The sequence below is a fragment of the Apodemus sylvaticus genome, chromosome 3, assembly GCF_947179515.1.
Source record: "Apodemus sylvaticus chromosome 3, mApoSyl1.1, whole genome shotgun sequence".
Taxonomy (NCBI): domain Eukaryota; kingdom Metazoa; phylum Chordata; class Mammalia; order Rodentia; family Muridae; genus Apodemus; species Apodemus sylvaticus.
In genome coordinates this window covers 74,734,719-74,759,613 of record NC_067474.1, presented here as the reverse complement: position 1 = coordinate 74,759,613, position 24,895 = coordinate 74,734,719, and the positions used below count along the sequence as shown (strand labels likewise).

The 24,895-nt window shown below is 53.4% G+C and overlaps 1 protein-coding gene across 13 annotated transcripts in view; it reads right to left on the bottom strand.

Annotated features, from left to right (window-relative positions):
* Col27a1 (collagen type XXVII alpha 1 chain) overlaps positions 1 to 24,285 on the bottom strand; it is a 120,572-nt gene extending 96,287 nt beyond the window's left edge. For 10 of the 13 annotated variants that reach the window (XR_007977024.1, XR_007977023.1, XR_007977029.1 and 7 more), the window contains exons 1-5: positions 23,767 to 24,281; positions 18,369 to 18,439; positions 13,586 to 15,309; positions 7,682 to 7,735; positions 3,651 to 3,704 (exon numbers count right to left, since the gene is read on the bottom strand). Coding sequence is in view for 4 of the 13 variants with exons in the window: in XM_052176608.1 (XP_052032568.1) it covers positions 3,651 to 3,704; positions 7,682 to 7,735; positions 13,586 to 15,309; positions 18,369 to 18,439; positions 23,767 to 23,822 (1,959 nt within the window). In the remaining 9 variants the exon portion in view is untranslated. Of the gene's footprint in view, positions 1 to 3,650; positions 3,705 to 7,681; positions 7,736 to 13,585; positions 15,310 to 18,368; positions 18,440 to 23,766 lie in introns of all 13 variants that reach the window. The other 3 variants (XM_052176609.1, XM_052176611.1, XM_052176612.1) reach the window with 2 other exon arrangements.
* Between the last annotated feature and the right edge of the window lie 610 nt (positions 24,286 to 24,895).

The following is a 24,895-nucleotide window of genomic DNA, read 5'->3' as shown; positions in this document are numbered from 1 at the left end:
GAATTGTTTTTTCCTCAGTGTCTTCCTCTAATGCTCTGCCTGCGTTAGCTCAACCTTTGCAAAAGGCAGTGACTAAGACAGTAACAGCTAGGCACCCTCAGCTTTTCTATGCAGGCATGTCAGAAATTATTTACATATGCTGCTTGCACATGCCTATATATACCATGACAAACAAAAACACACGTGGTTCAGTCCCAAGAACAATGCAGCGAGGTGTGAGCTGTTATGATTCCAGTTTACAGAAATGGAAGCCAGGTCTGGAGTCTTTAAAAATAATTAGCCCAAAGTTGCAGGGTGAAACCAGAGTTCAGACAGGGCCCTCTGGCTCCTGAGTCCATGCCAGAAACTCTGTTTTTTGTGTGAACTTATCCTAGTGCAATAACTAGATATTCCAACACTCAGGTAGAGTCAGTTCTTCAAGATGTTACATATTATCAGAAGTTAGCTTTGCACAGGGAACACAGTTACAGAGAGAATGGGGTAAGAATGCTGACAGGGTGCCTGCCACCAGCCCTTAGAACACACTCAGGATTAAACATTCACAACAGGAAATGCTTGCGATGGAATGTAAAGTGAGGAGGGCCAGACATCAGCCTCCGCGAAGGAAAGCCGCATCCCGCAGGGGACACCGGCAGCGTTAGATATGGCCAAGAGCAGAAGGCTCGAGGCATCCTGAGGCTCTGTGCCCGGTCTTGGGGGTCAGGTTGGGGAATCTTGCCTTGCCACCCACTAGAAATTTGACCCTTGAGCCCTGGATTTCCTCCTCTGTAAAAAGAGAGAGCGAAGATCTGCCCTTCAGAGCTAGGGCAGCTCTCTGAGGGCCCTTGTCCTCCTGAGCGTAGGACTCAGCCTTGCCACGTTTGCTCCTGACCCCCCCCCCCAGAAGGATAAAGCCCCTTTTCTTTCCTCTCTCCTGTTCATTTTGACTTTGCGTCCCATCCTGGAGGCTGGTGGGGCATCTTTACCCTACCAGTCAGGCTAAGTGCAGGCTGGAGTGGCACTATAGTAAACCAAGGACGATGACTAGATAGGTGGGCAGTCCTAGAGGACGCCTAGAGGACCATGCTAAAGAGCAGAGGGAGCTATGAGCGAGGCTCAAGCAAGGCCAGCCTTGTGATTCTACCAGGTTACTTCCCAGGGCCCTGATGAGCAATGAGGTATCTCCAGACACCCTTCCCCCGATTCAGACACATCTACTACTACCACTACTACTACAACTACCACTACTACCACAACTACCACAACTACTACTATTACTACTACTACTCCTTCTCCTCTACTCCCTCCTCCTTCTTCTCTTCTCCTCCTTCTGCTCTTCTCCTCCCCTTCTCCCCTGCCTTCTCCTCAACCTCCTCCTCCTCCTCCTCCTCCTCCTCCTCCTCCTCCTCCTCCTCCTCTCTCGGCCAAGCCACCAGTTCCATCCAGATAGAAGGAACTCTACCTGGCCACACCACTTGATCAGAGAGAATGAGGCCCGCCTCAGCAGACAGGTCTCTGACCCAGCTGGTCTTCCCTGAGTCACTTCCACTCACTGGTGCTCACAGCCAAGCCTCCACGCAAAGACCATGGCCTGCGCCTTATAGCGTGTGGTGTTTTATAGGAGTCCCAGTGGGAGAGGCAGCTTTCATTCCATGGTTTTCTCTGGAACTCACACCCTTGGTTACACCCAAGGCAGAACACTTACATTCTACATGGCCTAGGACCAGTCAGAAAGCGCTTGCATTAAGCCAACATCTTCCACATTAGATTGGCACTGAAGAACTTCAAGGCTCAGCCAGTCAGTCCTGCCCACATGTCCCAAGTTCCATGTGGCAGGAAGATGGGACCACCTCTGGGTCAAGTCTTTCATTTGGGGGAAGCAGCTGGAGACTCTTGCCACAATGCACATCCATGCAGGATGCACTAGGCAGGCGAGCTAGCAAGGGCCAGAGGGAATGGCTGGCAGAGCATCCCCTGCAAGCAAGGGACCAGTTAGGAGGGGGCAGGCTGAGGGCAAACCCAGCTGTTTAAATATCCTGGTGGACCCTCGGCCTCTGCCAAACAAAAATCTCCAAGGAAAAACCCTTTCTGCCTGACCCATTGGGACAAATTCCTGCACTGGGTTTTCATCGCCCCATGCCTCAGTTTCTCTATCAGTAAATGGGCAGAGTCCCCACACTTATCTTTTTGTTAGTATGGGACCAAATGAGACAGTGAGTAAGGTATAGTAAGGCACAGTGCCTACAGGGAGAGGGACAATCTGACGAAGGGACAATTATTCACGCTGTGGGCCTTGTTAGAACCTGGTGCACACACACAGCCATTGCTAGGCACAGGATCCCTGAGGGCCCCATTGCCTGCCTTCTGAGAAGGAACCCCAGTCCAGCATGACCTGATAGTCACAGACCTTGGAGGGGGTGGGGTTAAGGCAGCTCTATACAAGGACTCAGGCATGGGCTCATCTGCATATCCAGGGCTCCCCATAGGTAGCCTTTGTCTTCCACTTAGGAGAATCTGATAGGCCAACCAGGGCCACTGTGTGAGTCGGAAGAGCTTGATTTTTAGAGGTCAGTCATTGCTTACTCTGCATGACCCAGGCCAGACAGTTAAAACTCCCTTAATCCATTCACCTTTGCATTTGGCTTAGCAAAGAGTGACCCTGGACCCTGACCAGGCAAAGCTCGGTGTTGCTAGCCTGGCTACCCTGTGACTGGCATGGGGGTGGGGTGAGCAGGAAGCCAGGGAGCCAGAAGACTCCCTGCTTTTCCTGGCCTGTCCACACTAGTGGGCAATTCACTTACCTTCATGCTACATACTTTTCCCCACTCCTTCTCTTGGGGAGACCATTCCAGGGCCACCAAATGTTGCTACCGTGACGCCTTAATGTCTGCCCTATGCAGGAGCCCAGCAGCTGGGGTTCTGTCCTCATCAAAGCCCCAGCCATGACAGTCTCCTGAGAAACAAACTTTGTCTTCCAAGAGGGCTCCTGGGGGAGGTGGCAGCCTCTGCTGACCCCCGCGCCCACTCTCTCTCCAGCTCAGAGTTCTCCTGATTTTCAAGGATCTCCCAGGACTGTCCGTGGGTGGGTTGAAGGTTTGCAAACACGAAGATGTCATCTGAGTTTCCCTTCCGGCCTGAAGCCTGTCATTCAGGCCAGTGACAGAGACACTGTCCCGGTGTCCCAGCTCCTTCTGGTCTCCATCCTCTCTCCCTGACCTTGTCTACCCTAGGCTGCACCACACTCCAGTATGACCCCTTTCTCCCAGGTCATCCTGGTCCCCACCCCAATCCTTTCATCTTTAAGTCTTTCCAATTTCACACCTCCCCAAAGTCTATGACCCAACCCATAAATCTGTGTCCTTAGGAGACATTCAAGGCTGTCCCTGTGAAGTACTAGGTTGCTTTCTTTCTGCCTGTTCTCACCTCAAGGGCTCCGGGTCCAAGCTGCCACCTCTGTGACCAATCACAAGCTAAATCCAAAGACTGCTTGGTACTGCACAGACAGCCCCAGTGGGTGAGGAGTGGGGGTGTAAGGAGAAACTAGTATGGCTCCAGTCTGGAAGGGAATTCTCCGCAAAGACCTTAAGAGCAAATTCTCTGCAAAGACCTCAGGAGCTCCCAAAAATGAGGCCCCACTTCTTTGTCACCCCATGGCCACTAATAATACTCACTTTTGCTCCAGGAGGACCAGGTGGGCCTGGGTTCCCGTATGGCCCAGGAGGACCCTGGAAGGGAAGGGAGAAGGGAAAAAAAGATAAGGAAAAAGGAACCACCCACTTGATAATCCTACCTGCATCATCTGCTGCCTGCTGTGTGAGCCCCTTCCTCAGCCCCAGTTAAGAAGCACAGTTAAGGAGCACTGTCAGCTCCTCCGCTTCCTCTGAGAGAGGAACCCTGGGATTCTAGGGTTGCATGGGCACATCCTATGCCTTATCCCATCATCCTGGGCACCGAGGTAGGTGCCAGCATTACCCGTGCTGTGAAGATGCAGGAGCCAGCATTCAGAGGGTGTTCATTTGGCTAAGTGCAGAACAATTGTTGGCCTAGCCTTTCGGAGCTCAGTGTATATCCTTTGCTCCTGGACCTATGCGACTACAACAGCCTCAGGCCCAAGCCGCATTAGGTACATGAGTCTCTCCAACCTCCAGATGCTTTCTCTCCTTGACCCCAACTGTCCCCAGCATCCATCCAGAATGGCCTCCCTATCTACCCTCAGAAACTAGACCCATCCTCAAGGCTTGGCTCAGAGGCCATCTCCTCTAGCGGACCTCCTAGGACTACTCTAACTGACGAAGCCTCTCCCATTAGACTTTAGCGGAACCTTTGGGCTGGGACCCTGTGGAGGGTGGCCATGGTCTCTCGGAGACAAAGGCACCCTCCTACAGAGGGTCAGAGCCCTCCTGTTGGCTGCAGGCTCCTAGGAAGTACTTCAGTCATGGCTTGCATCTGTGCCTAGATATTCAAGAGACTCGGTCAAGGGGGGCGCACTACAGGGGGGTGAGCATGCGAGAGTGGACTGTTCAGAGGCCGGGTACAGGCTGGCCTTCTCCACACACTGTTCTACTGATCTATCTTCCAGGCCCCTCTGACAGCGAGTTTCTCTCACATCTACTTCCCCCAGCAAGAACCAATCCATAGGCTTCCAGCCCAGCAACACAAACCTGAGGTGGGCCATGCCCCGGGGCCTTTGCAACAGTCAGGAGGCAACAGTCAGGAGTAGATGGGGTGGGGAGGGGCCTCCGGAGGGCCCACTGCCTCCTCAGGTTCTCCTAGCCTTGCACAGATGCCTCCTGCTCATCAGTTGACTAAAAGCAGCTTCCTTCCTCCTTCTCTGAGCTATCCCCAGCTGCAGCCTGTCTCACTGAGGCCAGGGCACCTCCTCCTTTATTAATTCCTGACCTGGGTCCCTTCCCTTCGCTGAAGCTCTAAAGAAAGGAAGAGTCTCCAGAGAGCTCTCAGCCTGGGGGAATTTATAGTACTCTGTGTGCCCTTCCTGTCCTCCTTCCAACAGTCTAGGGGTAGAACAGGTTAGGACCTAGTCCAGGTTCTGAGCCTCACTCAGTCTGTACCCTGCCCCCCCAGCCCTGGTCTCCCTATCCTGTGAACATCCCAAGCCTACGGGTCTCTAAGGAGTCTGGAAAAGCTCATGTGTTCAGTCTGCCAAGGATCTGAGGGTGTAAGCAGAGTTCGGGCTCAATGGGGGACACTGAGAAAGGTTCCTTGAGCCCCCATGCCCCAGCCCCACCGGGACCAAACATGGCTTCTTCTCCTTGATCTTGGCTGTGCCACACGCACCCTCACCGCCGTCCCATCTGTGTCCTGCCAGCCACTACTTCATAGGCACATAGTTGACAGTGAGCCAAGCAGACTAATTCCATAGATGGAGTTTCTTGGAGCGGTGACTGGGGGAGCTCAGGGATTCCCCATCCCTCCTCAGGCTCAGGGAGTCTACAGGGCCACAGGGTGCTGGGTAAGCTCAGGTAGGACCCTGCCACTCCCAGGGCCTGGCACTGCTGTATGCACAGAGGCACCAGGATCGTTTAAGCCAACATTCTGTTAGCTATGGGATCTATGGAATTCCCTGTGTAGACACAGAGTGAGGCAGGTAGAGAGCTTAGAGCGTATCCAGAGATATCCAACCTGAAAAAGCGCTCCTGGATGTAGGACCTTGTTTCCATAGGTAGGGAAACTGAGGTCAGAAAGGGATGGACTAGACTCCCCTAAGGTCCACACAGCAGCCCCCTTGTAGGAAGCTTTCCTAGACAGTTGTCATCCAGTAACTCTGCTAGGCATCATGTAAGATGGATGGCCTATCTCCTGCTGAGACCAGGTGGGGACTCAGGTCACACCAGAAGCTGGAAAGAACCTAGATGCCCTTCAATGGAGGAATGGATACAAAAAATGTGGTATATTTACACAATGGAGTACTATTCAGCCATTAGAAACAATGAATTCATGAAATTCTTAGGCAAATGGATGGAGCTGGAGAACATCATACTAAGTGAGGTAACCCAGTCTCAAAAGATCAATCATGGTATGCACTCACTAATAAGTGGATATTAGCCTAGAAACTTTGAATACCCAGGACATAATCCACAAATTAAATGATGTCCAAAAAGAATGGAGGAGTGGGCCCTGGTTCTGGAAAGACTCAGTGCAAGAGTATAGGGGAATTCCAGAACAGGGAAGTGGGAAGGGGTGGATGGAAGAATAGGGGGACGGAAGAGGGCTTATGGGACTTGCGGGTAGTGGGGACCCAGAAAAGGGGAAATCATTCGCAATGTAAATAAAAAAATAAATAAATAAAAAAGAAAAAGAAAAAAAAGAAAAAAAAAAAGAAAAATCACCACAAAGGACACGCAGGAAGGTGGGGGCGGGAGGGGGCGCTATCGAATCAAACTGCCTGGACTCAGCCCTGCCTGTGGCGTTTACTCTGACTTTATCTAAAGGAGCTGCACCTTTGGGGATCTCAGTTTTCTCCTTTGTAAAATAAGGAGAGCTCTAGCACCTATTTCCCAGGGTGCTTGGGAAGAATGGCGGTATCGTGTTCGTGCAGGTTAGCTAATAGAGCTCTTGGAGTGTGACTGTGTCAGGCAAACTGCTGAGGAGCTCCAGACAGGGGAGGGTCAGCAAAAAGGGGGTGGAGCCTCATCAGAGCTGCAGATAGAGGACTTTGCACAGGAGGCCTCTGGGGCTACCTGGAGAAAAGCTGACTGGTGGCCAGGCAAAGTTTGGGAACGGGGGATCAGCTTGCCTGGCCCTGGAATGCTGGGTCAAAGTGCAAGATCCTGACACCTGTATAGTTCCTAACCCTGGGCATGCATCCCAGTGGGTTCTGCAGCCAAGAGAAAAGGCAAATCAGATGTAAGGTTCCAGAATCCTGGGCTCAGAGAGGCACAGCCAGGTCTGGAAGAGACGGGACCTAAGTAATTACATAACTAAAACCAACCGCTGGGCTTAGAGCTAAAAATATGTAGCAGGCAGTTTCCTTTTCTAGTGCTTGCCTGGCCCTTGGTGTAAGAAAGCTCCACCAATCTGGCCAAGGACATGAGCGCCGTCGGTCCTAGGTGGGAAGTGATAGACTTCCCTCTCAGAGGACACTGGGGTCTCAGCATTTGGGAAAACCTTGGGCTCTAGTCCTGATATTGCTAGTCACACCATATCCATGAGTAAGGATGCCCATGGTAGCCTGCAGAGGCTGCAGCTGGGCGGGGGCACACAGGCAGTATAAAGTGACAGGCAGGTACCGTGTATTAAAATGGCCGACACTCATAGGCTTGTGTTTCCAGCACCTACTGCAATCCAGCTGACCCTGAGCCCCACTCCAGCCTGGGAGCTGAGCTCTTCCCTGGGATAGCAGAACTGTTGCTTCAGACCCACAAGCCACTATGGCCAGGCGGAAGTGGGAGGAGGCACCCCAGAGTCGCATCCTCCTACACTGGGGTTTTCCAGGCTTATGCAGATGGAATCCAAGAGTCCCTGCCCTGCCCTAGGTCACCATGGGCGATACAAGTAAGAGGACAAGATGTCATCTTTGTCACACACCATGTCCAATCCCTAAAAGGCACAATGGGAAATGGGTATAGAAAGGGGGCAGAGAAAGGTCTGCGGATCACAGCAAGCTGGGACATCGTGGGCAATGGACTGCAATCTAAAGGGTCATCCGGATCTCCCAAAGGACATCCAGCACACTGTCACTTACCCGAGGACCTCGTGCACCCGGAGATCCAGGTAATCCTGGAAGCCCAGGAGGACCCTTGAAGAGGAAGCAAGAATAGTGTGAGACAATGCTGAGGTACAGCGGAAAATACAATCATCAGTCAATCAACAACTCGGTACAGAAATCCCACAGCTATGAAGAGGAGTTCCCTGAGTTCTCTGCCTTGGGGGACCCATGCTTATTGGGGTTCTCAGACTCCCTCCCAGTTGGTGAAGCCTTGTCTTTTATCATTCAGTTAACTTGTTAGGGTATCATCTCTTCCAGGAAGCCTTCTTAACCCCCCCCCCCTCTTCTTTTCCTTTGGGGAAGTCTCTGTTTGGAAGCCTGGCTCCCTCTGCAAATGGCTGTCCCCTCAAAGGCACTAACACAGAAAAATGAGTCACCCTACCCCCAGGGCTCTGCCAAATGTCTGATAACACAAAACAGCAGGCAAACTCTGAGCGCAGCCAAGTTCTCTGCAGAGCCAGGGCAGAGAAGAGACTTAGCCAAGGTCACACAGAGCATCCTCGCACCCCAGAGGGACAGGCAGCACAAAGGACACACACAGGGGCTTTGAAACAGCTGGGCCTGGGTTCAGATGGCCTTGCTGCCACTCAGAGCTGGGGTATGGCCACTGACGGCCTGGCCTGTATAGCGGTAAAGGTCCTTGTAGGATTATTTAAAGACAAGAGGCAGTATGTGTCTCCTGCCTTATTTACTCCAGAGCCTGCGCTGAGATGCCCATCTGTTCCAGTGGGGTCCAGCATCATCAGCGCTCCCTAGGAAGTCACAACAAATGCCCATAGCTCTCTCTGCTTCAGTCTTCCAGGCTAATCCTCAGGCACGTCCTCGTTGTTCAACAACCTTTAATGGCTCCTTATTCCGCACGGAGAAAGGCCTGGCTGTGAAGTGACACAGATATACCTGCACGGTCTCATCTCCGCTCCCTTTGCAAGAAAACCGGCAGCGGACTGCTAACTTTGTTTGCATCTTGGTTTTTGCACAGCATGCCAGAACCTCCTCCCCCCTGGGTCTCAGCTTCCCCCCTTTAAAATGCATGTAGTAACTAATGACCCGTCTCTTCCACCCCAAAGGAGAAAATGAGATTAGCAAACCAAACGTGCATGCAAGAGACTGAGCCCAAACCCCTCAGAGGAAGCCAGGCTTTCTAGGAGTGTGGTGAGGCCTGGGAATTCATTTGTTTCAAATAACCATCCACGAGATTCCAGGTTCCCTGCCCAGAGTTAGAATCAGTGTTAAAAACCGAGTTCATTCTGGTTGGCGAGGGATTGCGCTCTCACACTGGGCAGCTCTGCTCCACTCTGCTCAGATCAGCTTGGCACGCCGGCCTGTGAACAGTCCCGGGCTCTCGGTCCCTGAGATTCATAGCCCAGATCCAGACAGTGAGATAGCACCAGTTAGTCACTGGTGACTGGACAGCCCTCAGAGAGGAAGGAGGAGCACAGTGTGGCCTCAGGCGAGTCCAACCTGCACTGTGCCTCCAGCCAAGCTGACAGTACCATCCACTGGGTCCACATCGATTCGGGACTGAGTCCAGGCTGTCCTCCTCTCCAGAGTCACAGAGTATACAGCATAGGCTGGAGGTCACACAGGCATCGCACCCTGCCACTCAGAGGTGGCTTTATGCCAGCTGCTTTTACTCCCTCTCCAAGCCTGGGGTTTCCATGCCCGTCCAATGGGGATAATAATAGCCCGTCGACACGGATAATCTATAAAACGTGCTAATCCTTGGGCCTGGCATGCAGCTGGTGCTCAAATAGCATGAGTTGTTATTTCTGCTAGGCAACCCCCCTGGGATTTCCCCATTCAGCAGTTTAAGCTACACACCCCTTGCTACTGTTTTGGGGAGAGTAGTGTCTTTTTTCCAGGAGGCCCTCCTCCTTGGCTCAATTCTCCCAGGCAGGTGACCCACAATTGGAGGGAAATGCATAGCTCTAGGTATCCTGAGCCCTGCCAATGGATTTGAAAAAAAAAAAAAATCAGAGACAGCTCAGAGATGCAAAGTAACTTGTCCAAGGCCACACAGCTAGCAAGCAAGGAGCAGAAGCTGGGCAGGGTCACTGGGTTTGATTTTTCCACCCTGGGCAACTTCTTCACAGTCAGTGCTGGAGAGTTGTCTCTGACTAACCATGTGGCCTGTCCTGAATCCCTTCCCTTGTGTGGCCACCTGGAAAATGAATACGCCCATCCTTCTGGGTGCTGGCATCTTCTGAGTTCTAAGGGGACTGGAGTTGGGGTTATCAGGTAAGAGAGTAATGAGACCACCCCCATTTGCCAGAGAGTCAAGCCTTGATGAGGCTACAACTACGGAAGCCTGGAGGTATCCTCCTGACATTTACAGAATCTGACCTCATCTAACACATCTATGCAGCACAGGTAACCCAGGGTAACTCGGCATCTATAGCTCATCTTGGTAAGGTCAGCCTATGGCCTAGCCCTTGACACAGCCACCCAGGCCCCCCGCTGAGACACAGCTACCACCTGAGCCGCGCAGCCAGGGACCTGGGTCGCAGCCACCCAGCCCAGCTGCAGCCATGCGCCTGAACATCCTCAGTGTTCACTTTGTTGGCTCGCGCAATGGTGGGTGCCCTGCCTGGCCCCTCTGCGCCATCTGAGCGAGCGCCTGCCTTTGCACAGTGGAAAACGTGGCTGTTTCTTTCCAGGCCCACAGCCTGAGCGGGGGAGCCCAGTGAATCATGAGCTGGGGTGGGATTTTTCCACTCCACACTGGAAACAAGGAGGCCTCTGAGAGGGCTCCAGTGGGGGAGGGGCAGGCCCCGCAGGCCTGTCTCTGTCCAGGGAGCACAGGAGGCCTGAGCCAGGGTGCAGACACACACACACAGAGCCATGGAAACACGAAAGAGCCCCGTAGGCTTCCCTGGTGTGTCCTGACCTCCTGTCACCAGGCCAAGGGGATCCTGCTCTTGAACAAGACCTCCGCTTTTCACCAGATGCAAAAGGAGGGTCTTGCTCAGAGTCAGACCCGCCGGCATCTCCCCCTGGCAATCGGCAAATAGGGAGACATTCTACAGGCCTGGGTCCGAGGGGACTTGAGCACAGGCCTGAGTGCATTGCTCTGTGTTGGGTGATCTAAACAGTGACCTCCTGGATCCTGGGACCCTATTCTGTGCCTGTCCCTTGATGAGGTCTTTGATGTCTGCAGAGCACCCAGCTTCTGTGCTGGATGGAACGTCGTCTCCTTGGGAACCTAACTGTGTGGTCCTGAATGAGTGACCACATCTCTCTCTGTGCCTCCAGTCTCAGCGTGTCCAGCTGAAAAATGGGAGTGTAATAAACAATTTTCTGAGCCCACGTGTCTACTCTAGGCAGACTCTTTTGGCCCCCGAAGCTCCTCTGCTCCCTGAGAGCCCACTTCCAAAGCCTGCATTTCTGGCTTCTTCACTCTCCTCCTTCTGGTGGGGCCCAGTCGGCCTGGGAGTCTGCAAGGGGCTGCTCGCAAGGACAGTGGTACCTTCCCTTCTGTGCCCTCCCTGCTGTGTGCCGTAGGCCGGGCTCAAGGATTCAGATCTGGATGGACTCTGTTAACACCTATCCTGTCCTTCCCACCTGGAGGTCATCTGGGTTTGACAGAAAACCACCTTAACTGCAAGCCCCTGCTGGCTTCTCTTACGCTGCCCAGACCTTCCAAAAGTTCCTCCTGAACCTATGGAGTGTTAAGTCTTACTGCATCCCCAGTCCACAGAAACTACAGCTCAGAGAAGTTAAGTAAGCTGCCAGAGTTCACACAGCACAAAGCAACTGGGAATTTTATCACCATCTGGGCTAAGAATAAAAACACTGGGTATGTGCTTCTTAAGTCCACACAACCTGGTCACTCCTTTGATAGGGGGGTTATGTTTGACCTAAAGGATTCTGGTCTGGGAATTGGGACAAAGTGGGCTTTGCAAGGATCAAATTCATACCAGAGATCACCACGGAAGACAGCAGCTTATGTCCCGGCCTGATCTCCCCACGGACACGAGAAACGCAAGCATTAGCTGAGAGCAGCGGGCTCCTGAGCATGTGGTCCCATGCTGTTCTATGAGCCAGATCCTGGACTCAGACAACTGCCCCAGCTTCTGCAGGTGACCTCGCATCCCCACCTGGGAACCATGACACATGCCCGCCATAGCCTCCCCCAGCCACAGCTCTCCAACGCTGACCCTAGAAAGGACTCCAGCCCTTAAGAAGGGTGAGATGTTGCCCCAGTCACTGGTACTCAAGGAGACAGTTGTGCGTGCTTCCTTCCTATGACAGATCCTGAGCATCCTCTATTTGAGAGGTGGAAGCCACTACTCCACACTACAGAGCCAGCTCGGAGGAAGTATGGGGCAGAATCAGGATTTGAACCTGTATCTGTGCATCGCCATACCCAGGAAGCATGCACGCCCTCCCCTTTGCTGTGCTCAGGTCCTTCAGATAGGAGAAATGAGAGTGTACGGAGGGTGTTCCTACACCCACTACCTCCATTTCCACATCCCTACACGCCCCGTCTTCTCTCCACTCCTGGCCTGGAGAGAGTGGTTGGCTTCCTTCATTCAGTTGTGGTGTACCACACAGCTTGAGTCAGGACTCTTTGTCACAGGCTGGCAGTTCCCCTCCTCCGCCCCGGTGCCCCAGGGCCCTAGAGTGCACAGCTCGGTTTGCAGAGCTGTCTGAGCCAAGAGAGCCCAGTGCAGGGTCAGGCAGGTGCAAAGGCTCCTTGTCTTGTTCTCCAGGTCCTTTGATCCCTGACTCCAGACTGCCGATTTGAGAACAGCGGAAACTTGAGTCCAGCGCTGACCTAACTTCAGAGTAATGTACACTATTTCCATAAGCTTGGAAATACGGTTATAATGAGCAGACTCTGTCCCCTTGGAGACGGGCTGGGTAAATATTATTCCTAATGATTATTAGAACTCATTAAGTATGTTTGCAAGACCCAGGAAGTCCCAGCATCTGCCACTGTCTCCACGTTGCAAGGTGTCTGACCCTCAAACCTAAAGCCCAGTGGGAGACCCGGCTCTGAGGAGGGGGGAACCACTGCACTGTGGCCATTGCCAAAATCAGAGCAGGGACTTGAGCCTTCTAGAACCCATCCCTCTGCTCCCCGCCTGGATGAACTGGCCTTCAGCCAGGGAAGGTCATTGGCCCTGAACACAGCCCCAGGCAAGCCCCTGCATGTGTAATATCTTTTCTTTGACTCTTCCTTGCTCCCCCTGACCCACGAGGTCCTTCCTCATCCTCAACTCCTTGACTAGGGCTGGATAACCAAGCCATGATACCAGGCAGTAAGTAAAACATACCGACAGGAAGGGCAGGTGGGAAGCTTAAGTGGGGATCACGGTGATCAGAGGCCACCTGAGAGCCACCATCCCACCCACTCTCCAGGAGAGCCCAGTGGCCTAGATGTTCCTATGACCCCTCTCACTTTTTCAACATCATCAGTAACTACCGGATTTCATAAAGAGAATGCTGCATGTGCCAAACAAAACACCTCCCAAGCTACTCATCCATGACTTCTGTCCACAGCTCCCAGGCAGACGCACAGGCCAGCAGGGCCACAGGAGGAGCCGTTGGTCAGCCCATTCTGGTGACCTAGGTTTGTCATCTGTGGTGTTCCGAAAGCTACAAGACCCTTGCATTGTGCTAGCAGTGAATTACATTAGACCCGAGTTAGCTAAAACCCAGGGACTCCTACCAAGTCTGCCCCAATGGCTCATGACTCTGCCCTAGGATATATGACTGCTAAGACAGTAAGGCCAAGGAGTTGGGGCCCACACTAGCTCACTGCTCTCAGTAGCTCTTTTCTCCCTCACCCTTACCAGGGGATGTTCTCTTGAACCAAACCGTCCCACAGCCAACCACATATCCACCAATTAGCATGCAGATCCAATGCAGTCTTACCGGCAGGCCACAGTCTCCCTTGGAACCTGGAGGCCCCATCAGCATCAGGAAAGGTGTAGGGCCCGGTAGATGGAAGAGAGGGAAACTGCTGCTGGTGGGCTGGGGGCTGGAGGACAGGAGGTGGGCTGGGGCAAGGACCAGGGCTTGGGTGGACAGCTGGCTAGGCGTGGTTGTCGGGTCTCTTGGTGAAGCATCCCTGGCTGCCTTCCCAGAGCTGAGAGCTATGGGCTTCCGGGGGTTGCTCTTATGTCTGGTTTTCTTGGAGGTTTCCAGTCCTGTGAATTTCTTGCTTCCAGCAGGAGTTGAAGCAGAGTCACGTGTGGGAGGCATCGTTCTAGGATTTCCAACACCCAAAGGAGGGAGGGCTGTAGCCAGTGTCTGAGACCCCAGATAGGAAATGGGGGACTGGGATACAACAGTTTGCTGAAGAGTTTTAGGTACACTGGTGCGGGCCAAGACCGGCTTGCTGGCCCAACTGGTCATCTTGGATTTAGATTTTGCTACTGTGGGGATAGTGTACTTCTTAGATAAGCCAGTAGTAGGGTGCAGGGGCTGGGAGCTGGGGGCAGGAGGTTGGGGTGTCATGAACGCCTTCTGGATGGGTTTCACAGTGGGACTAGAGGCTTTGGAATGTGCTAGGTGGGAGGTGGGGGGTGCCGGCTTCAGGGTGGGCGGAACGGGTTTTGTGAATGAAGGGGCACCTGTTTTCTGGATTGCATGGGGACTTTTCATGGGGGTAATTGAAAGGGAAGAAACAGAAGGCTTGGTGGGGGGACGTTTGGTGGGGCTAGTAGCTGTGATCTGTCGTGGCTGGGCAGCAGCTGGATGAAAAACCCTGGTGGAATTAGTCAGAGAAGCTGAGGGGGAGGGGGAAGGTGTTTTATTGGCTGACTGTCTGGCAGGTGCCAGTGGGGTCTGTTTGGAGATGTCTGGGTGGGTAATCCTCAGGGGCTTGGTGGGCAAGGCAGGAGCCATAGTCACCATGTGTCCCCTGCTTACAGGCCTGGCCCCTAGGGTTGCTGGGGTCCTGGTCAGGTTCCCCAGGCCAAGCAAGGCTGGTTCAGGATGCAAAGCAAAGGCTGGGCCAGAGTCCCAAGGAAAGAGGGCTCCCACCTGGGGACCATATGTGTCCACCTGTCGGCACCGCTCTCTCAGGTGGGCACAGTAATTGTGAGCGACCTGCGCTACAGGATGGATGCTGAACTGACAGAGTGCACCTTCGAACTGGACAGCTCGGGGGTTCATCTTCCCCAAGAGAAAGGAACCTTGGGGGTCAAGCGCGGAGTCCCTACGGGAAGGCAGCGGAACAGGTACCCTGTGCTGTCCACAGGCTGTCACCAATGTGACCGTGCGGCCACGCAACTCTAGCGCCAGATGGTGCCAGCGCCCATCATGCACATCCAAGTCGAAGGCCACAGATTGCCGAGGCCCCAGGTGGACGAGTGTCCTGCCGGGGAGGAACTGCAGACCCAGTTGCAGCCTGTGCTTCCTGCTGCGGATGGCGAAGAGGAAGGCATGGTTCACACGGTGAGAACAGAGGCTCAACACCAGTGCCAGCTCCCGCCCCAGGGTGGTGGGAAGGACATTGGCCGTGGGAGCCTGCAGCTTGGCCCGCTGTGTAAAGATGAAGCCAGATGGGAAAGGAATGACGCCAGGGGGTGCAGGGCTCCGGCCACCCCCGGCCTTCGTCCAGCTGAGGCCCAGCCGCTGGAGGACATCCACATCTGGGAGGGATAAGAAAAGATGGTAAGAGCTTGCTCCAGCCTGGGCTACATGCAACCACCTGAACAGAGCCCTACCCTGCCCTGAGGTGTTACACTGCAACCATCTGTGCAGACTGCAACCTTGCATCCCACGGTAGGGCTTCATGCTCCTTCCTAGATCCACATCCCAGCTCTACTACCTCCTAAGCCTGTGGTCTTAGAGCCTCAGACTTCCCACCTGTCGGATGGGGTCATAGCACAGGACCCATTGCAAAAGAACGGTGAGATTAATAAATTCCTATGTGGTTAAAGGTCTAGCAATAAGTACTTTCAACTGCTGCCACCAAAGATAATGATGTTCACCAGACACCTCAGAGCCAGAGACACCCTTCTCCTCTGGGGAAGGAAGTCCTGGAACTCAGGGCATGTTCAGAGAGCCCCACCTCCTCAGAGGCACACCTTCCCACCCCGGGTCTCTGGCTGGAGCAGGCTGAGGAGCTGGGCTCTGCTCTCAGAGGGAGCTAAAAACTTTACTGAGCCTTCCTCCTGAGTGGCTTTGGAGAGCACAGAGGGAAAAAAAGCCAAGGTACCCATGTAATCTCCAGCCTCCAGCCGAATATACAGACATCCATCCATGGTCTAGCCCAATCCCATCCTTGGTCATTACATTGATGGGACTTCCCAGAGCAAAAGAAGGGTTTTGACAAGAACAAATTCAAATGTGCTCTCCGTGCATGTAAACCTGATTCTCTCAACCGTCTTTGAGGCAGAAAAACTCAATAATCCCTGCTGTATGCATGCATTAGATCTAACAATTTTCTGGGAGCTTTAGAGACAGGTTTGCACACCATGTAGTCCCATGTTCATGGAAAGGCATCCTGACCCACTTCTCTGGGTTATCAGACTATCCTTAGCTCTCTGAACTGCAAGTATCTCCTGACTTTGATCTCTGCCCGGAGTCAAGTGCTGCTGGAATTTCCAGTTCTAAACTTGTGTCTAGGTAGATGTGTGGGTCAGAAGCCTCGAGACTTTAATGGTACATGTTGAGTGTTCTCTCCTTATTACCCCATGTACAGAATGCAGACCCTGCTGGAGCCCAAATCTAGCACATGACATCTACTGATCCTCAGCTGGAAGCCATGAGCAGACAGATGGGTGGATGGCTGGCTGGAAGGATGCAGAGAGTGACAGACAGATGGACTGAAGGATGGGGCCACGAGGAGCACCTGCATGTTCATCCTCACCCAAGCTCTGCTTGAGTCTCTTCCTGATCCTTGAGCCTTAGTTTCTCTGTCTGTAAACCTCAGACCCAGGGTGCTTGAACCATAGTTTTGTGATGGCTTATAGGAAGACTCTCTTCTGTAGAAGCCAAGGTCCTTCTATGTCACCCATAGTCACTCCTTCTTACGCTTTCTCAGACATACAAGTCCCCTACTCTAAGCTAAAGCAAAACATTACTTATGATTCTCTTAGAAGATATTAGATTATATATAATATCTTAGCAGGTTTTAGTCACAAGACTGTCTTATCACAAAATCTATTCACTATAAACAACCTCAAGTGGGAGGAGCCACTTAGCGGGAGAGGGAGGCCACCTGCACACCCCACAGTGCTAGGGCGTTTCTCAGGCTTGCTCTTGGCACACACCCCTACATCCTTCTCTACATGCCAGGCCTCCTGCCAGGTGGCCAACCCCAGAGACACAGCTGGCCAGGTCGGGCATCACACTGCACTGCTCCCCATTCAACTTCAGATGGCTTTCAAAGTGGATGAACAGCCAGCTTCTGAGGAAACCCTGCAGCTGTTAAAGCAGGAACAGTGACTCCTGGAGTTCACAGCCACTGTAGAAGACGGTGCTCCCCACGACGTTTCAGATGAACGAAATCACAGCTGACAAGAGCAAAACTGAATATGCCTACCAGGCACATGTGCCTGAGTATCCGATTCTCTCAGCCACCCTGAAGGCAGGAATTCGCATAGCTGCGCTGCACACACACACACACACACACACACACACACACGACTTAGAGCTAATAACCCTCTGGAGTTTTGAGGCAAGGTTTCACTACGTGGCTCACACAAGCCTGGAACTTGGGAGCTTCCTGCCTCTTCCTCAAGTGACAGGATGCCAGATGTGTGCCAGCAGATTACACTAACAATATGGTAACTTACCCAGGCTGCTGTGCAGCTCACAGCTGGGCCGGAACCTAGGGACCCAGGTTCGGGGTCCTTGCCATCACCCCACACGGTTCTGAAGCTATTCGGGCTAGTCAGGAGCAAAGCAGAACCCCATGCAGAATCCCACCGGGAGGAAGAGACAGGGGACACGGAATGAACCGAGGGCCTGCGCCAGGGAGCACGGGCCAGCCAGCTGGCTCCAACAAGATGCCTTTATTACATAAACCTGGCTCAGTACAGCCCCGTCGCTCCCACCCCCTGCCTGACTCAGGACTCTGGACAGCTGTTCCACAAGCTTGGAAAATATGACACATGAACAAATGTTGCTGGGCAGCAAAGTCCCTTCCGGGCATGGACCTTACCTCCCAGGGGTACAATTCCCACCCAGTGGCCAACCAGGCCATGGGGACTCCTCAGGTGCCTGCTGCCTGCCCCAGAATGTGGCAGGCACAAAGGAGGGAAGGACAATTAATTTAAGAGGCATGATGTCCATTTGGCACAGATATGGGAGAGTCTGAGTTTCTATGGGGAGTGAGGAGGCTAGCCCATCGATGCCTGGACAAACTCTCAGGGACCACAAAAGCCAAGGGAATGGGATGCCAGGCATGGGCAAAGACAATGCTGCCTCCATGGTTCCCAGCAGCGACTCTTAAGAAATCCACCAGACTGAAGCAAAGGAGACGCTCAGATCAGACTCTTGGGAACGGGAGGACAGTCCTGCATGCAACCCTTCCCACCCCTCACAGACACCAAGAGGTTGGACCTGTGGTTGGCTCCATCCTCTGGATAGGAAAACTGAGCCTATGCATCTAATGGTGTGGGTGTCTGCAACCCGAGTTCTCGAATTCTCTTCCGCCCTCCTTTGTCTCCCTCTGGACAAAGAAAAGAAAAGAGAGAATTACCTTCAGGAGCTCCTTGGGTGGAGGCCAGATGACAGGCAAATGAGACCAAGATCCAGGCGAAGAGCAACCCCCTAGAGACAGGCAGACACAAATGCATAGAGCATCAGCTTCCATCTTCACAGCCAGGTCTGGCTAGGGAGCCAGGAGGGAGGGCCTAGCTCGGTTCCCTTCCATCCTGGTCTCATCCTAGAGTCCAGAGGTGAGGCATGGCCTTTAAGGGCCAATCAGAGTGGCTCTCCATCCCAGGCCCCAGCCCAGCACCCCAGCAAGCTGCCAATACAGCTTCGCTCTTCACAGAAGAATACAAATCCCTGTGCTAGATGTCAGGCGATCTAGAGTCGAGTCCCCTCTGCTCAGTCTTTACATTTGCATTGCAGCCCCAAAAGTTAAAGGCAAGCTTTCCCAGTGGAAAACAGAGCCAAAGATAAAAGGCAGATAGAAAATATGAAGTCTGCTCAGATGACTAGTGTCCTCAAGGTGCTAGAGGAAGAGGCGACCCCTTTCCCAGGGCTCAGACAGCAGTTCATCACAATTTGTTACAATAGAAGAAAACAGGGATTGGGGGCAGAGTCAAGCCAGTTACCCTTATGAGCAAACCTGGTTACCTATGTCTTCCAGGCTGTGTGACTCCAGATGATTCATTAAACCTCCCTGAACTCTTCTGGTTCTATGCAGCACAGACTAACACACCTTTGCTTGCAAACCAGATGTGGGGATTAAATCAGCTCATGCATTAAAGAGCTGCTCTGACTGAGCCAGAGAAGCCCTCCCTCACCAGCTGCTGTAACCCGACTGCTACCACCCCACGGTTGAACCCAAGAGTGGTTAAAGCGTCACCCAGTGGATACTGCCGAGGTGAGGGTTATATTTCACCTTCTTGTGGGAGCAGCCACTGGGACACCCAAGCCGCTCAGGGCATCTGATCCCCAGGAGGCTAGGGCACATGGCCAGAGATGGCAGAGATGGCAGAGATGGCAGCTGGAAGCTGAGCAGGGTGAGGGGTAAGGGCTCTGGCTGACCTGCACTGGCCAGGTTCCTCTTCCAAGAGTAAAACCAAGGGGGTGGAGTGTGCCTGGGGAACAGGGCAGTACAGGAAAGCCAGGGCTGCTGTCTGCAAGTCTTGGGTCCTTCCCTGCCAGATCTCCCTCCTTTCAAATCTAGCAGGACTTGTAATTAAGAACAGTCAAGCCATCGGCACTGTGCAACACACCACCCGGCTCACCCACCCATGGCGTTCAAACACTGCATGAAGATAGATCACGCAGTGCCTAGTTCAGAAAGGCACATAGGACTCAGCTATAGCCCGTGTGATGCGTGTAGGCCGGCGCCCGTCAGTCACCAGGGGGACTATTTGGAAAGAGGTAGGATATTTTTCTACTGGGCTCTGTGTTTTTGAAAGAAGACATGCTACTTAGGGATGTTGTAGGCTTTGTGTGTGTGAGGTGGGAAGTCACATGACCACTGGACAATGGCAGAATAAAAGATATTGTTAACGTCACCACACCTACATTGATCATCCTTGAGGTTGTTCAAAGGGGCATGACCACAGAACCCTTTTTAAGATAGGGTTGGATTAATTAAGTCTCCAGTTCCTTGCAGCCTGAGGATGACTGGGCAAACGGGCTCCTGGATGCTGACGACAGCCTTGAAGCCTTCTCCAGCAGGCCTAGGCATGAGTGACAGAAAAGATGCCACATGTCTGTGTGGTAAATGGGGGACCATGTGGTATAGCAGGACTCTTTACATGCAAGTATCTTCCCAAAACTTCCCTCCCTGGCTCTATCTTCTTCCAGGCCCTTTCTTGCCCTTTCCAGTTTTTCGGTCATTGCTAGGAAATCTTCCGTTTCCTGGAGCCTGATGTCCCCTGCCTCACTATGTGACGATAACCGCCAACACTCAAGAGTGCCCAGACACACTACGCTTGCCTTCAGCCATGGCTGGCTTTCAAAAGCCACGGGCAGCCTCAGTGGCCCTGGGAAGTGGGAACAGGCTATTTGGTTTTATTTGACAGAGAAGCCTGCACCCCAGCGATGGCAGGTGCTTCCCTTCAAAGGCACCTCGTGCATTTTTCATAATACATCTCCATTCAGGAAGGCTTACTAAGAAACAGTGGCCAGGCAACATGGGGAAGCGCCAACCCCTGCATCCAAGTTTAGCCGGCTTCCCCACCGGGCCTGTATCCCAAAAGTTCCCACAAGCTCCACAGCCAGAAAGCTGGGCACCTGTCCTCACTTCTGGAGTCTGCCACTGCTATATCACATGCACCTGTCTGGGATGTTTCCCAAATGACAGAGGAATGCCAGGTGAGTAGGAGAAGGCACAAGAGCCACGTGTGTCCTAGATCATCTCTGGCTGTAGGTGTGAGCATCCTAGAGGCTAGATTAGAGAACACTACTAAGTTTTCAATGGTCAGAAGGAAGACCCTGGAGACAGAATCCTGTTGTCTTGTGCTATTTACTTGCCTAAGGCCAAGCCCCAGAAAACTGTCACAAATCCAACCGATTTTCTGGGGTTGGACTTCTGTGCACATTGGAGGCATAAACTTCCCAGTATCAAGGACATCTCAGTGAGAGAAGGGCCTTGAAGATTCCTAGAGACCAAATTCTATCCCTAGCCATCTTCTTGAAGATAAGGTTAACAAGAGCCCAGAGAGAAGAGACTTGCCCAAAGCCACACAGCCAGTCAAAACAGACCTACATTTTGTTTGTTTTCCCTAGAGGAGAAAGTGAATACTTTTAGAGACTTGCTACTTGCTGGGGACCAGAGTTTCAGCTTTCTCAGCAGGACTGAGATGCAACCAGAAGCCCCGGAGCCATCTCTGTGAGGAAACTCCAGCCTGGAAAGTTGGCTACGGAAGGGAGGAGGCCCGGCAGTGTGACCACTGTTCCAGTGCTGTTTGGGCTTCTGTTAATAATGCTGGTGGCGTCACTGGACCGAGGGCTTTGCTCTCCCTGGCTTCTGTTTTCATTACAGCTGTATAGACCTTGACTTGGCCATGAGGGTCTGAAAGGTATCAATTCATAAGGACAGCTCCCAGAGGGGAAGCAAAAAGGACACAACTTCTGACCACGTAACCCTCCAGGGAAGTAGCACGGTTTCTGTTTTTGTTTTTTTGTTTTTTTTTTTTTTTTTTTTTTTTTTTTTTTGGTTTTCCCCCTGCAAGACACCAGTCACTACATCACCACACATGGGTGTTCCTGTACAGACTTGGCTAGAAGCTTCCTTCTATCTGGATATCTTTCCCTCCATACCTGTTTCCTGGAAACACTGGAGACTCAGAGGTCCACCCCAGACTCAGCATTCAGAGAGGTCTAAGGTCCACAAGCCCAGAAGACCAGGAACCTCTGAGGATGGCAGATGTGTGGATGCTGTCCCCAGCTGCTCTACCATAGACTGAGCAATGCCAGGGCTGTCTGGGAAGGGCATGAATCTGTTCCTGTTCCACCTGCCTCTGTGGCCTCACCAGACCCTGTGTGCCCAAGACAGCCACACCCAGGTCCTTCTCCACACCTTCTACCTCTTCCATGGGAACACACACACAAACACACACACACACACACACACACACATGTCATCTGTCTGGACAGGATACAGTCCAGAACTTTCCCATTGACTCACACTCATTCACAAAGCAGCAAGGACTGATACAAATAGCAGCTGTGGTTTAATGAGCACTTACTATATGCCAGGCCATGTTCAGAGCCCCTCCTGAGCATGCTTCTTTAACTTTCAAAACTGCTTGCCCAGCTGGGAGGGCTGGGGCTCACCTTGTTGATGTAAAAAGGAGAAGCAGAGAGGTGGCAGGCCTGGCCAAGCACACACAGCAGTATAGAGGACTGGAACTCAGACTGCCTGTTGCTAGGTTCCTATGCTCTGCTCTGCTCCAAAGTCTGCTTTCCACTGAAGTGAGCCCAGGACTGTTTCCCTGCCTTCCATGACTGGCTCCTCTGCATATCAGACAAGGCCAGGCCATGGGGACATCTAGAAGGTCCCTGAGCACTGAGATCAGAAGAAACTGCCAACAAGATATCAGGGGAGTATGTTGGGATGAGAGCAGAGACAAGGAAAGGCATTGACAATAAGCTACTTCAAGGAAAGTCCCAGAGCGCAGTGCTCACCCAAAGGCAGCAGGGCATATGGATGTCCAGGAGGGAGGACTTCTTCATGTAGACGCAAGGAAGGGCAAGAAGGAGCCAAGGTAGAGCAAAGCTGGAAGACCTACTGAAGCCAAGGTGCGAGATGCTTGAGGACGCATGGCCAGAAAGGCAGGGAGGCTGCGGTGTTGCTTGCCTTCCTCAAGCTTCAGCCCGTTGGGGGGAGTGCTCCCTGGCACCACCACACTGCCCAACCACTGGCATCTGCCCTGGCACAGGGTCTCCTGGAGAAAATGAGTCACCAGTGTGCTCACTAGTGCCCTGTGTATATGAATGTGTGTGGTGGGGGAGGGGAGAATCTCAAACAGCCAGCTTTTTCCAAGACATGGAAAAGAAGGGGGGGCCTCATCACCCTGGCTCCAGCTCAGAGGGGTGTTTCTTGTGGGGGTGGGCAGCACTACAACTCCAGCCCACCTCTTCTGGGAGCTCTAGAGTCCCAGCAGGATGGAAAGACAAGCCGTGTGCCTGAGCTGTAGTCCACAGGGCCCCTCTGGACCTCGTTCTCCCACACACACCCACACAGTGACTGGATCCCTCACTCTCTCTTACAACTTCTGCACAATTGGGAATCCCAGCTGTGGGGTGCCAGCTGTGTTCGGCCCCGCCCTGGAGATTCCCGGCCCCTCTCTGGCTGAGGTTCCCTCATCTGTACAAGGAGGCTGGACTTGGTGATCTCCCAGGGCCTTTCTGCTCCCACAAGCTGGCTCTCACTCCTCTCTTACTAGGGAGAGGGACAGGATCTGCAGGCTCCCGGGAGAAGCTGGGAGTCAGAGGTATGCAGACCCAAGCAGACACATTCATAGGCAGAGAGCTTAGGAAACGCAGGAATGTGCAGAACCAGAGAGTGAACACTCGGACCTGAAGACCTACAAACTTGACTCACAGGACAGTGGAACTAGAGTGGTGCAAGCTTGTGACCTGCAGACACAAACTCCCTCCTCTGGCCCCCGCCCCTGTCCCCTGCCCGCCACTCTGGGCACTGCCACTAGACCCCTCTTCGGGTCTCTGGTCTGGTTCTGCACAGACCCTCCCCGGCTGGCCCTTGCCTCAACAGAAACACGCAGCTTGGCCTTGGGGGCGCAGCCCCTCTTAACCCTTGGCGTCCTGCCTAGCGGGGGCGCGGGAAGCTACAGGAAGCTGACGTTCCTCTAAGAGCGTCTGGCGTGGCGGGGAACCCCAGACTCCGGTGCACACATCCGAAGCGCAGGAAGCTTAATCTGGGGCAACCCTGGCATTGTACTCACCCCCCGAGTCCTGCCGTCGCTGTGCCTCGGGGCCCCCGCGCCGATCCCGTGCCCATGGCAGGCCCCTACTTCATGCTCCCGAGCCCCGGGGGCAAGTGTGGGCGCGCCCCATGGGGCCGCCAGCCCCCCGCCGCGCCGCGCCAGGCCGGCTCAAAGCGCACTGCCGGCGCACCCCCAGCGCAGCCCTGCGCCCAGGGGCGCCGGAGCAGGCGGACAGCACGGCCCCAGCCCCGCGGTCGCCCGCGCAAGGCCCATGGTCCCAGGACTGCCTGAGCCGCGCTCGCCCCTGCCTCGCTCTTTTTCTGCTTCCACCAAAAAGGAAGAAGCAAGAAAAGGCAAAAAGAGAGATGATCAAACTTTTGGAGGCGGGCCGCTAGCGGTCTCTGGAGGCAGAGCAAGGCCGGGCGAGCGCGCGCAGAGGGCGGTGGAAGCTGCCTCCCCGCCGGCCTGGGGGAGGAGAGGAAAAGGAAGGATTTGGGGGAAATGAAGGCGATTTAAAGTCTCGGCCCGCTGCAGCTCTCCACCTTCTTCTCCTCCCCGTGCCTGGCCGCCCTCTGCTGCCACCTGCTGCCCCCTGCCGGACACAGCAAGGGATGCAGGGTCGGTTGCCTTGAGTGACCATCCACCTATCCATCCTAGGGGGACACCCCACCTCCAGATCTCAAAACAGACACATAGAAAAGGGGCTGTTCAAGGCTACTCAGGGATCGATTACAATTGAGATTAGGAACTTATGACTAATGACACTAAGGGTCATCGATAGCGGACGGTGAGGGGACAAACGGGGAAAATTCTACTGAAAGGATCCTAGAGCTGCGGGAACACAGCTGGGACCTTGACTTGACATCTACATTTCCAGGACAACCAGTCTTAACTTCCAACTCTTAGCAGAAAGGTTGCACCCTAGAGCTCTGGGAAGAAGCGGTGGGTGAGCGTGTTGGATGTGTTCGGCCTTCCTTCTCCATCCGGAGACTCCCTGGGATCCCATGCGGCACCCTCTGACACCTAGGCAGATTCTCAAACTCACAGTCATGCCTCAGCCCTGAGACTAAATCTCTAGCTTCTGGCCTCTATAAGGCGATTCATACTCACTGGCTGGTCAGCGTGCGCAGACGCACTCTCCCACAGG